Below are 13,751 nucleotides of genomic sequence, written 5' to 3'. Positions count from 1 at the left end.
ATTAATGAGGTGGCTCAGCCCTGCCTGCAATTCCAGATACAGGAGAGGCCAAAGCAGAGGGAAATCTAGCTCCAGAGCAGCCTGCCAGCATTGGATGCCCCATCTCAAAGCACAAATTGACTAGGTTAGTACTAAAAGCACTAAAGCCCTGTATAAAATCTATTCTACAAATAAGGTCTATTTTAGATGCTATCTTAGTTTCCAAGGCAAGAAAGAAAATTAAAACGTGGGTGGCTACAAACAACAAAAAATTTACTGTTTCAGAATTTGGGGGGCTTGAAGTAAAAAATCAGGGTATTAGCAAGGCAACAATCCCTCTGACACTAACAATGATCTTTCCGTGCCTTTTCCTGGGCTCTGCTGTGTTACTGTGCAGATGCTTCCATCTTCACACAGCAGTCGCTACCACCCCATGTCATCACAGAGGCAGTCTCCATTACCCCATGACCCTCTTGCACCTCATCTCTTCTTATAAAAACGTCAGGAACACTGGGTTAAAGGCTCACCATATTCCAGTGTGACCTCATCAACAATAATGCCCGCAATAACCTTATCTTCAAATAAGACCATATACTGAAGGATTAGAACTTCAACCTATGTTTTTGAGGAATACAAAAGAACCAGTAACAGATATGAAAGAAAACTAGACAACTTTGAAGATATTGATACTCTAGGCACATATGAGAAAGAAACCCAGCATTATGTATTAACAGAACAATAAACTTGATTAATTAATTATTCCATTCATTCAACAAATATGTATCTGCTAGGCCTAAGCATTAGACATATTGAAAACAAGTTCCTGCCTTCAATCAAAATGAAAATACCATCATTTGAGTATCTACCATATGTCAAGTACTTACTAAAAATATATATTATCTCCTTAGGTCTTACAACAAACAACACATTAGGTAGAAACTTTTATTACCTTTACCGCATGAGAAAGGTAAGGTACAGTAACACAGTTACTTGATGAAGGTCATCATTGACCCTTTTCACTATAAAGGTCTTTTTTAATAATCAATTCTTTGTCTTACAATCTATTCTATGTGATGCCAATATAGCCACTTCAGCCTTAAGCTTATTCTTGTCTATGCTTACAACAACAAACATATATTTAGATTTTACTCTTAAGGGACAGATTAAATAGGCAATGTCTAAAGAGTATCTTAAATGCCTCAAGTTCAACATTGCTTCCACTCAGGGCTACATAGAGAAATCCTATCTCAAAAAATAAAACAAAACAAAATTAAAACAAACAAAAAAATTGATTCCATTTATACAGGCCTCTCACTTTTTGTAAAAACAAATTATAATCCACTAATTCTGAGAGCAGAAAACTTCGTACATATAGTAAAAACACTGCTAGTTGTTACATACAACAGTCTCCAATATGAGCTAAGGTGTTTTAGACAGTGATCTTTTGTTACTGGATGGCTTGATCCAGTGAAAATACTCTAATTGTATGTTCAAAACCAAGACTGCAGTAAAGCCATGCAATGTAACACAGGCGAGTATTGCCAGAAACACCTCAGATTCATTAGTGTTTCATTTTGAATCAATTTTTGGAAGTTGCCATTTTTTTCATAACCCTTACATTACTTACGCAATTTAATATGAGGTTGGGGCCTACAGTTTAAGAAGTTGTATAAAATATATGAAAGACTAGATTATATATCAACTGCAGATACAGCAAAGCAACTATTAGCAACATAGGAAAAAAAAAAAAAAACAAATTTACCAAAACTACTTATTTCCATTAATCTTACCAAAACCATTTATTTCCACTAACTACATGACTAATGTTACATAAATTCAAATATACTTCCTCACCTGCCGTTTCATTTCTTCCAGATCTTTAATTTTCTCCATTAATTCCGCTCTTAACTCTTCAAGGAGCAGCTGGAATTTTTCCTGGTTAGTTTGCTTTTCATGCAACACACGCTTAAGTTCATTTTGTGATTTTACGTATTCTTCCTGCAACCTGATTTTTTAAAAAGAATTTCAATTTGAAATGCATATTTTACATTCAAATTCACTGTTTTAAATAAAGCAAACCAATACTACAGAAAAACAAGACTGATATAAGACATTCCATTAAACTTGTAACATTTGTTTCTTTGCAAACTTTTATCTAATTATTAACACTGTAATTTCTGAAAGCAATTAAAAAAAAACACATTTATCCACCTGGATATATTTAATGTTCAATAGTGTTCATTCACAACCCACTTAATACCATAGATCTGAACAAAGTAATTTATTTTTACTATATTAACTAAATATACTGTAATATAACAAAAATATACCATATGTTCCAGAGCAAACATTCAGCCAATACAACTCCAGTAACAATTTTTTAAGCAGCCACCTCCTCCCACCCCCCCCCCCGATACTTTATCTCAAAATTTAAGTAATTTACCTTTTGTGTTCAATTTTCAGAGCCTGATAATTATGTTTATGATGTTCACATCGTACCCTTTCATCAATTAACATATTTTGGAATTCAGGTTCAGGATTCAGCCTACTGTCTCCGCCAGGAGGAAATACACTAGGAAACGTGTCCATCTTTGTAAGGCAACTGACAACCATGAAAAGAATAAGCTGTGGCTTTTGTTTTGTTTTAGTTTTCTTTCAGGAGTATTTCCAACTTCTTTCTTGCTAAAGCAGAATCCCAGGAGACCAAATCATGCCTGCATGGAGAATGCACATAATTAATACTCAGTAACCTAAGCAGCCTTTGGTTTTACATAACTGTTAGCAATTATTTTCCTATCTTTTATTTTTAAAGTTCAGTTTTTAGATTTCTATCTATTCATAAAACAAGTGCAAAAACAAAGTTGAATCATAGGTTCATACTTGTCCTTTACTTCCATGAAGAAACTCTGTAACCATCAAGCTTGCACCTTTAAATACTAGTCCTAAAACAAGGTGTCCATCCTTGTAAGGCAACCGACAACCATGGAAAGAATAAGCCGAGGCTTTCGTTTTGATTTAGTCTTCTTTCAGGAGTGTTCCCAACTCTTTCTTGCTAAAGCAGAACCCTGGAGACCGGAGGTATGAGCTTTTCCAGTTTAAGTCATCTTTGACTCACTAATTAAGCTATTTCTCAAAGTTACTGTGGGAACTTTCAAGAGCAGATCCTAGTATAGAATACATATTCCAATAATTAGGGGAAAATTATATAGAACTTGGTAAGTATCTGGAGAAAAATAACATCTTCACAAAGATGACCTCCAGTAGTAATTATGTCTGTGAGTCATGCTGCAAATGGTCTTCTGACACACAGCACTTGGGAGGCAGATTCAAAGAAATCAATTAGCACACAAATATTGAGCATTTCCTGTGTGTTACCTACTATGCTAAGAACAGAAAAGATCACTTCACCTACCCCCAAAATATTGATCCAGCATTAATTACTGCAGTAACTAAATGTTTATTGCATATACAAATTAAAAATGATGGGAAAATACTTTGTTATAAGAAAATAAAATTAATTCAAATCGTTTGATTCCCTGTAACATCATTAACCTTTCTCCAGACCACTATATATACATATATTTTCCCTTCTATTACAACAATGAATCTTTGGCTTATGGAAACCATTCTTGCTTGAATATAATCTCTGCTAAATTGCTATCATGTCTATACATGTACACACATGTATATATACAAATACACACACACCTATACACGGAAATTAGATTGCCTAAGTTTCCTTTGAAACTATACAGAAGTGTGGATGGGAGGAGTGTAGGAGACCAGCTCCCACTTTTTCCCCAGGGTACTCTTAAGGAGAGAGGGATAAGAGATTTAGATAGAAATATAGAGAGGAGAGAGGCAGAGAGAAACACAGGATAGCCTCAGGAGGGCCTGGATCATTATCCACCAGCCCCTTCTGTCTCTTCTAAAGGGCTTTTTATAGGAATGCCAAGGGGTGGCACAAAAGACCACCCCACAGCACAGCCAAGTGCAGACCCTTCCAATCACCAGCCATCCTCTAATGCAGCTCCTTGGTGAAGCAAGCTTAGCTCTCACTAGGAACCTTTGTGGGCCTCCAGAGAGGGGGTCCTTTAAGGACACTTTTCCCTTACTCTTCACTCACGCTATTCCTCATTTTAAACATGGTTGGACTGACTATATCAATACATATCAGTATGTTCCCAGACTTTCGGGGAAAGGGTGCAAGAAACTCATCCTGGCTTACACCTTATAGAGGACCTCTAGACACTGCACACAGCTGCCACACCGCCAGCCAGACGGGAAAAACACCTTACAGCAGATTCCTTATTTCCAGCTGCATTTAAGAGGCTCACCCTAACAAGCAGAAAGCTGTGTAGTGGGTAGTCATTCCAGCATTGGCCTGGAAGTTCCAGCCCCCATTGAGGCTTCGGTAATGGTCACGCCCACAAGGCGGGTCGGAGGAGGAAGCTGAAGACCCAGGATCAAGAAGAGAGGTTTCCCTTGGTTCCAGGACCCTGGACGCAGGAGGTAGACCAAGCAGAGTTCTTCAGAGAACACCACCGGACTGCGCCACACCTTTCCCAGACCCTGCAACCTAACTATCCATTCATTTGTAAGCTACCCCACAAAATAAACCTCCCTTTTAACTACATGGAGTGGCCTTAATAATTTCACCAATAAAGCTGAACAATATAAAAATCAAAAACTCTTCTTGTACCCAAATATGAGAAGAGGTGACAAGGTAAACTACACCCATGAAAATGGAGAAGCCAATAGGAAAATTCAAGAGTAACAGTATGCTAGAGCAGAAAAGGGTAAGCAGGAATGTTTCTACGCAAGGGGAGCAGACCGAAGTGTAAGAGCCAACTGGGAAGCTGGGTAGAGGCGGCTCTCAGAGTTAAAACTCCAGGAGGACCGTTTTAAGTGGTTCTCACTTAAAACTGAGTTTTCTGAGTTTTCCCTCCGAGAACCAACCAGGTTCTCGAAATGAATACTAGAGAAAACTCTAGAAAAGGGACACAGAAGCACTCTGAAGTAGACAGGGGCAGTCTAGCCTTCTTAACAAAGGAAATGTGTGTCAGGTGCAGCCCAGTCTGCTGTGATGCTAACAGAGCCTTCGACCTCACCCAAGAAAAGCACTAAAATCTAGCACCCTCCATTCACCCCTCCTGTAAAAGAGGAGTGCAGGGAGACTGAATGCCCCTGGCAAAGTTCACCAAAGGCTGGGGCTAATCATGTGACCTACAGGACTCTTCCCTTTCCCCAACCTTATGTAACATAAGTGCTTATAATAATGAAGTGATCCTTTTATCATTGTAATATTTACTTACATAGAAGTGTGTGTTTATATGTGCACATACTAACAGAAATATGCATTTGTGTACATGTATATAGGTTCACATACTGAATATAATGGATATTATACATCACTTCATTCAGCCACACAACGTAACAGTCTTCTCGAGTTTACATGAAATATTCATTAAAAACCACATTCTGGCTGGGCGCACACCTTTAACTCCAGCACTCAGGAGGCAAAAGCAGAAGGATCTCTGTGAGCTCAAGACCACCCTGGTCTACAGAGTGAGTTCCAAGACAACCAAGACTACATGGAGAAGCCCTGGCCCCCTCCACCAAAAAAAAAAAAAAGGAAGGAGGGAGGGAGGGAGGGAAGGAAGGAGGGAAGGAGGGAAGGAGGGAGGGAGGGAGGGAGGGAGGGAGGGAGGGAGGGAAGGAAGGAAGGAAGGAAGGAAGGAAGGAAAAGAAAAAAGAAAGGAATCACATTCTAGCAAAAAAAAAAAAAATCACAACAAATTAAAGAGAATAGTAATCATACAGTATTGGTTCTTAACCTTGAAGAAATTATACAAATAATCAGTAAGAACTGAGTGGTGGTGGTAGTGGTGGTGGTGCACACCTTTGATCCCAGTACTTGGAAAGCAGATGCAGGCAATCTCTGAGTTTAAGGCCAGCATGGGCTACAGAGAGAGTTCCAGACAGCCAGGGCTACACAGAGAAATCCTGTCTCGAAAAACCAAAAAACGAACAAATAGTCAAGGGAAATCCTGTCTCGAAAAACCAAAAAACGAACAAATAGTCAACAAGCGAAAGATAGATGGAAAAACTGAAAATGCTTGGAGGTTAAGCACACTTCTAAAGAATACCTAAGACAAGAAGGAAACGCTTCTTACTGGTGGGAAAGAAAATAGCACAGCCACTTTGGAAGGTAGTTTGGCAGTTCTTACAAAGTTAAATATACTCTTACTATAGAACTTCTGATCATATTCCCTGGTATTTAGTTAAGTGATTAAAAATGTGTCCATATTTTTTAAAACCTACACATACATCTTAATAGCAGCTTTATTCCTAATTGTCCTGTAGTGGATAGCTGTTCTGTCTATGACCTTGTGAACACTGCCTCTAGAGATGTAGCAGGTAGCTATTCTATCTACCTATGACCTTGAAGTACCTGCCCCTGGGGTGTGGCTCGGGGGCTACCCTTAAGACCACTCGCTCTATTCTCTTACTCCTGGCTGGACGGTGTGGACTGTCTCAGTAGCACAACAGCATTGGAGTGTATCTAAGTTTCCCAGGACCCTGCATTAAATCTCCCGTGCTATAGTAAGTTTCCCCCAAAAAATTCCTTCACCCTTTATGCAGACTCCATGGATTTCTCACATTAATGTTCTTCCATGAATGAATGGATTAAAGGCAGCTTAGACACAATGGAATTCAGCACTAATAAAGAATAAGCTATCAAGCTATGAGGAAAAAATGGAGAAAGCATAAGTGCATATTGCTAAGTGAAGAACGCCAGTCTGAAAAGGCTATCTGTAAGGTTCCAATTATTTAACATTCAGGGGTGGGCCATGGAGACAGTAAAATGATCAGTCGTTGTCAAGGGGTAGAAAGGATTGAGGGAAGGGGGCATGCAGAGGTTGTTTAAAGCAGTGAAACTTTTCTGTGGAAAATATAATGGCGGATAGGTGCTTATAAACAATTGTCCAAATCTACAGAACATTACAACAAGAATGAAGCTTATGTAAATTTGGGACTTTGGTTATAATAATGTAGGCTCATTAGGTGTACTGCCAATAGGAAAGTTGTACATGTAGGGAGATGTGGTATATAGAAGGCCTCTGTACTTTTAATTAGTTTTACTATTCACCAAAATCATCTCTAAAAAATAGTCTAGTGAGCTGGGCATGGTGGCACACTACTCAGGAGGCAGAGGTAGGCAGATCTCTGTGAGTTTTAGGCCAGACTAATTAACACAGTGAGTTCCAGGACAGCCAAGGTTACATAGTGAGACCTTGCCTCTAAATAAATAGTTAAGTCATTTTTGAAGACAGCTTAGGTGGGGGACTAGGAATACATGACACAAACCATGCATAGCTTAGGATCCTAAAATATTTCCTATCGCTTAACTCTTTATAATAAAGATCTTCAAAATTCTTCTCTAGTATGACCATTAAAATGCTACATGGAGCCAGGCAGTGGTGGTGCACACCTTGCACTTGGGAGGCAGAGGCAGGTGGATCTCTGTGCGTTTAACGCCAGCCCAATCTACAGAGCGAGATCCAGGACAGGCACCAAAACTACACAAAGAAACCCTGTATAGAAAACAACAACAACAACAACAATAATAAGTCTCTGTGTGGTTATTTGGGAGAGGGCTGGAGAGATAGAGAAAAGTCCACCTACACATCAGTAATTGCACTAACATATGCAGAATACATGTCTCAAACAAAAACAAATTTAAAAGAAAAATCATAACAACCATATGTACCTCCACACGACCTCTTTGTTTAAACATGAGAGCAAAGAAACATTGGAAGGAAAAGGGGAGAAAGATATTGCAAGCGTTAATCAAAAGATAAGATGGTAAATCTATGCTATCAGATAAAGTCAATCTTTAAGTTCCCTCCAAACAAATGAGGGACATCCATACTGATAAAGGTTAAATACACCAGGCAGAGGTAGTTGTTTTAAATTTATACACACTTACTATGGCTACTAAGTACAAATACAGACTTGATAGATCTATAAGAAAAAACAGACAAATTTATAATCATAGGGAGAAAATGTAACCACAATTCCTAGTGAATAACAGAATAAGCACATTCTGTGGAATGTGTTCTGTTTGGAAAGGGAAATGTAAGAATGGTTACTATGTGCATATGAATAATTTTATATTTTAAAAACTAACAAATCCTTTTCTAAGGTAGTTGTACCATTTTCCATTCAATGCAACATATGAGAGCGAGTTCTGCTTCCTTACATTTTTTGCCAACAGTTGGGGCTGCAAATCTAATTTTAGCCATTTTAGGGAGTATAAAGTGATAACTCATTGTAGTTTTAATCTGCAGTTCCCTTAAGCGCTTTTTTACATATTTAATAGCCTATAATAGATCTTTTAAATCTGTGAAAGGATCTTTGTTTTAAGAACAATCAAAGTAAAGTGTAAATGGCAAAATAGGAGCTAGCCGAATATATTTTAGGGGGTAAAAGCCCAAATTTAAAATTTCTCGGTATACCAACCACTTACATAGGCACACACTCCCCACTTGTGAATTCTAGGAACTTCATTTCCTAGAATGCCTTTCCCGTCACTCTACATCTGACCCAGTGAATTCTTACTCAGTGTTCAAAACACTGTCAAAGCAGTAAAGCCAATCAATCATCTCAGCACACAGGAGGCTGGGCAGAAGCATCACCACCATCACCCTGAAGTCCAGTTCGGAGATCAGCATCAGCAACACACTGAGACTGCCTCCCAAAGAAACCAAACACAAAAGCTCGACAATGCATTACTTCCTCAATGAAGCACTAACTCTACCAAACACATTTAATTGATTTTCTCTAAGCTAGCTATGGTGGTTTCAAAGAAAAACTGACCCTGAAGGGATTGGCACTATTAGGAAGTGTGGCCTTGTTGGAGGAAGTGTGTCACTGTGGGGGTGGGCTTTGAGGTCTCTTTTGCTCAAGCTTCCCTCAGTGTGACTGCCAGTTGACTTCCTGTTGCCTGCAAGATGTAGCACTCTCAGCTCCAGTACATCTGCCTGCATGCTGCCATGCTCCTCGTCATGATGAAACCTCTGAAACTGTAGGTGGGGTACCCCAACTAAATGTTTTCTTTATAAGCGTTGCTGTGGTCATGGTGTCTCTTCACAGCAATAAAAACCCTAACTATGACAGAAGTTGGCCAGGAACTGGAGTATTGCTGTGATAGGCCTGACCATGTGTGTGTTTGTTGGAATTTGGACTTTGGTACTTTGGGTTTGGAAAGCAGTGGAATGATTTAAGCACTGCTTAATGGGCCATACTAGTAGGAGCATGGAAGACAGTGGTGCTAAGAGTTATATGAACCATGGTGAGCTCACGCACGAGATATCAGAGACAAAGAATTATATGTTTCCTAGTATATGTTAGAATTCCTAGCCACTCCCCCATGACACACACTGGCAAGATGCAGAGTCATCCCAGGGCCTTATGTCCTACGTAATCCCTGTGTTGCATGATTCCTGCATGATCACAAAAGTTGTGTACAGCAAGATCACGTAATCTATGCATATGCATAGTATAGCTACGTATGTCTATTTGAGCATCGTGGGGGGGCATCTATAAAAGCGGGTTCCACTTACCCCCCCCCCTTCTTACACTATCTTTCCATAGGCCTAAGTGCCCCCTTCTGCTCCCTTCCCTTAATAAACTCTTATAGTGAGTTTTGTTGTACCTTGTGGCTTTTCTCGCACTGGTAAACAGCACCATTTAATGAATAACATTGTGATGCTTAATAAATAACATGTTCTTGTTGTATTCTGATGAAGAAAGTGGCTGCCTTTTGCCCCTGTCCAAAGAGTCTGCTTGAGGCTAAAGTGAATTGTTTGGATTAATTTCCTTGTCAGAAGAAAACTCAAAACAGCCTACTATAGACATTGTTGTGTGGTTACTAGTGTTCATGCTTATGAAGATTTATAATGTTGTGGAGCAAGCTGATCAAAGTAAACTACAAAATGAAATTTTGAGGAGAAAAAGAACACCAGGAAGTAGAATAGAGCTAAACTCTGTGTTCAAGGAGATAAGCTAAGAGATGGAATAAAGGGAGTGGTGACCTCAAAACAAGATCCCACCAGCTAAATTTGGAAAGAAACTAAAGAAAAGCTTAGAGCTGTGTGTAGTGGGGCACACCTTTAATCCCAGCACTGGGAAGGCAGAGTCTGAGTCAGATCTCTGAGTCTGAGGCCAGCTTGGTCTACAGAGTAAGTTTCAGGACAGCCAAGCTTGGGCAGTGAAAGACAGAAAGCTGGTGAAAATGTAATTGAATGATGGGGCCATATTTCAGCCCCAGCAAGCAACAGAACTTGGCAGCTTTGGCCACATAGTTCTGGCTTTAAAGACAGAAAAAAATGGGTTATGGAATTTTCCTCCATGACTAAAGAACGCCACTGAGGCCAGGCATGTATCAGGGGTGTCCCTGAATAGAAGACTAATAGAGATGTCATTGTATGAAGCTATGAAGTTGAAGCCTGGATTGCTCTAGAGAACCCAAGATTTCAGAGATGCCAGAGTCATGGGATACCCATTGAGGATACCCATGCTAACAGGGAGTGGAACCAGCCCAAGAAAAAGAAGTGTGTTGCAGTCAACAAATCTGAAGGGAGTTGGAAAGCTGAAGAACGTTTTGACATCAGACATGGAGCTCCAGAGTTTGATGTTTGCCTGACTGGTTTTCAGTATTGCTTTCATCCAGGACTTCCTCAATACACTCCCCTCCCTACATTTTGAAATGGTAATGTATATCCTGTGCCATTATATGCTGGAAGTATGTGATCTGCTTTTTGATTTTGATTTTTATGGGGGGGGGTTACAGTTAAGAGATTGCTATGCATCTCAAAAGAGTCTTTGGGCTTTGAAACAAGTTTGAGACTGGTATAGACTGTGAGGACTTTTGAAGTTGGACTGAATGATTTTTTTTTTTTTTTTTTTTTTTTTTTTTTGCATTTTGATATGGCTATAAGCCTTTGGGGGCCAGGGAATAGAAAGTAGTGCTTTGAAAAAAAATGGCCCCCCAAAGGAAGTGGCACTATTAGGTGTACACTTGTTGGAGGAAGTATGTCACTATGGGGGTGGACTCTGAGGTCTCTTTTGTTCAAACTTCCCTCAGTGTGACTGTCAGTTGATTTTCCATTGGCTGCAAGATGTAGCACTCTAAGCTCCAGCACCTCATCTGCCTTTACACAGCTATGTTCCCCATCATGATAATGGACTAAACCTCTGAAACTGTAAGTGAGCCACCCCAATTAAATGTTTTCTTTGTAAGAGTTTATGTGGTCATGGTGTCTCTCACAGCAATAAAAACCCTAAGACACTAGCTTGTTAATAAATATAATACATGTACTCTGACTTTCTCCATGGCAAGAAACATCTCACTCCTCTATACAGTCAACACCTACAAGAACCACAAGCATATGTTAAGAACTCAAAGCCACCAAGCAAACAAATCACATGGTACCATCCAATGTCAATTGAAACTCAATTCATTTTTCTCATCTGTATTCAGAAACTGTGGCTTCCAGACTATTTGGGAGCTGAATTCTAGTTTCTCAAAAGTCATCTTCTAATTCTGGATGCTATGAATATTTAATTAAATATTCAAATGATAAACTAACCCTAAATTATATGGGTAGGCCTTAGATATAATCATGTACTTTTGTAAGAGAAGGAAAGAAAGGGTTTCAGGCTGAAGAAGATGAAGCAAAGGGTAGTCATAAAACAAGAAATGTCTGCAGCCATAAAAGCTAGAAAAGGAGCTAGCCAGAAGCTCTTGTGGATGGATGTCCATGGTCCTACAGTAGCTGGGAGGTCCCTGGCCAGAGTTACCAGTGAAGGCCATATACTGTCTAAGGTGATGCTGATTTTTGTGGGCCATGCTTCTGCCAGGGGACCATATTGATGTGGGTGGCTTGCCCTGCTACCTGGGGCCATGATGATGTCTGGGTCTAAACTGCTGCCAAGGGCCATGACTAGGACTATAGTCCTACTGCAGCTGGGATCTGTGTTGATGTTCATGGCCCATGATATCACCGAAGGCTATGCAGATGTCCATGATCTGTGCTGCCGCCGATTGCTATGATGGGATCTGTGGCCCATGCAGCAGCAGAGGGCTGTGTTGATGTCCAGGGTCTGTACTGCTACCAGACAGGCCCATGGAGACTGGTCCATGCCACATGATGGTGCTGGAGACCATGTGGACGTCCATGATCCATGCTGTTAGCTATTGCCAGAAACCATGTGGAAGTCCATAATCCATGTCCCCCACTGACTGGAGGGCAAGGAAGCCACTTTTGCTATGGTATTAATAACTGCAGGCTCACAATTGAGAAAGGACATGAAAGGATTCTGTGACAACCCCTACCCTCACCCCACTGCCCCCCAAAAATTAACAGCCTAGACAGGAGGCCATCAAAGAGAACTCTGAAATGTAGAGCTCCATAGTTGGGGCTTCTGGCAGAGTAAAGATGGGGAAGGACTCAGTTTTTCTTAAGGGGCTGGCCACCGGGATTTGACCATACTTCAGTATAAGGTCCAGTATAAGGGCAACACATTCTGGACCTTTTCTTTATTTAAGTTTTTTTTTTTTTCCATCTCACATACCAACCACAATTCCCCCTCCCTCCCCTCCCTCACTTATCCCTCACATCTGTCCCCACTCTGCCCGCCCCCATCCACTCAGAGAGGGCAAGGCCTCCCATGAGGAATCAACAAAGTCTGGCATATCAAGTTGAGGCAGGACCAAGCCCCTCCCGCTCTGTATCAAGGCTGAGCAAGGTATCCCTCAATAGGGAATGGGCTCCAAAAAGCCAGTTCATGAACTAGGGATAAATCCTGGTCCCACTGCCAGGGGCCCCACATATTGCCCAAGCCACACAACTGTCACCCACATTCAGAGGGCCTAGTTCAGTCCCATGCAGGTTCCCCATCTGTCAGTCCAGAGTCCGTGAGCTCCAACTAGGTCAGCTGTCTCTGTGGGTTTTACCATCATGATCTTGACCCCTCTGCTCATATAATTCCTCCTCTCTCTTTGACTCGACCCAGTGCTTTGCTGTGGATCTCTACATCTGTTTCTATCAATTACTGGATGAAGGCTCCATGATGACAATTAGGATAGTCATTGAACTTTTTTTCTTTTTCTCCCTTTTTCTTTTCTTTCTTTCTTTCTTTTTTTTTTTTTTTTTTGGGGGGGGGGAAGGGGGGGAATGGATCTGAAAGGACTAGAAAGTAGATACACTCAGGGTTTATGATGTGAAATTCCCAAATAATCAATAAAAATATTATGGAAAAAAATAGTAACAGAGCTGGAAAAAAGACCAGTCAGGGATGGGGTGGCTTGGAAATGGCAAAGAAAATAGGGCCCTGGTAACAATCTCATTTTAGAGGTCTAGTCTCTAAAACCAAGAAAGAATAGATTTGGAGCATTTTTAATAGAGTAATTTTCTACAACAGGTACAAGTTGTTACTGCTCTAGTTGGCAGCATGAACCTGGGAGAGCAGAGCCTAAAAATGAGACCAACTAAAGTCTCACACAGTAGTCAACTTTTTTCAGGGCAGACAACTTATACTCTGAGTGTATTCTGAGGGTTAGACAAAGTCATATGAGCAAAGTTCACTTGATTTCAAGCTGTATACAGTCACAAGGGCAAGGTCACATGAGTTTAGGCTGTAAACAGTCAGGAGAAACCCTCACACTTGGAAACATGATTCTAAATAATGGGTAAAATGATTGG

The 13,751-nt window shown here is 40.4% G+C and overlaps 1 protein-coding gene across 2 annotated transcripts in view; it reads right to left on the bottom strand.

Annotated features, from left to right (window-relative positions):
- Cep83 (centrosomal protein 83) overlaps positions 1–13,751 on the bottom strand; it is a 113,144-nt gene that overhangs the window by 72,663 nt on the left and 26,730 nt on the right. For both annotated transcript variants that reach the window (XM_036170210.1, XM_036170211.1), the window contains exons 2-3: positions 2,423–2,693; positions 1,834–1,984 (exon numbers count right to left, since the gene is read on the bottom strand). In XM_036170210.1, coding sequence (XP_036026103.1) covers positions 1,834–1,984; positions 2,423–2,592 — 321 coding nt within the window. In that variant the 5' untranslated portion in view covers positions 2,593–2,693. The remainder of the gene's footprint in view (positions 1–1,833; positions 1,985–2,422; positions 2,694–13,751) is intronic.

Source organism: Onychomys torridus, chromosome 20 (assembly GCF_903995425.1).
Source record: "Onychomys torridus chromosome 20, mOncTor1.1, whole genome shotgun sequence".
NCBI lineage: Eukaryota > Metazoa > Chordata > Mammalia > Rodentia > Cricetidae > Onychomys > Onychomys torridus.
Note: the sequence above shows the minus strand (reverse complement) of the source record. Positions and strands in the feature narration are given on the sequence as shown.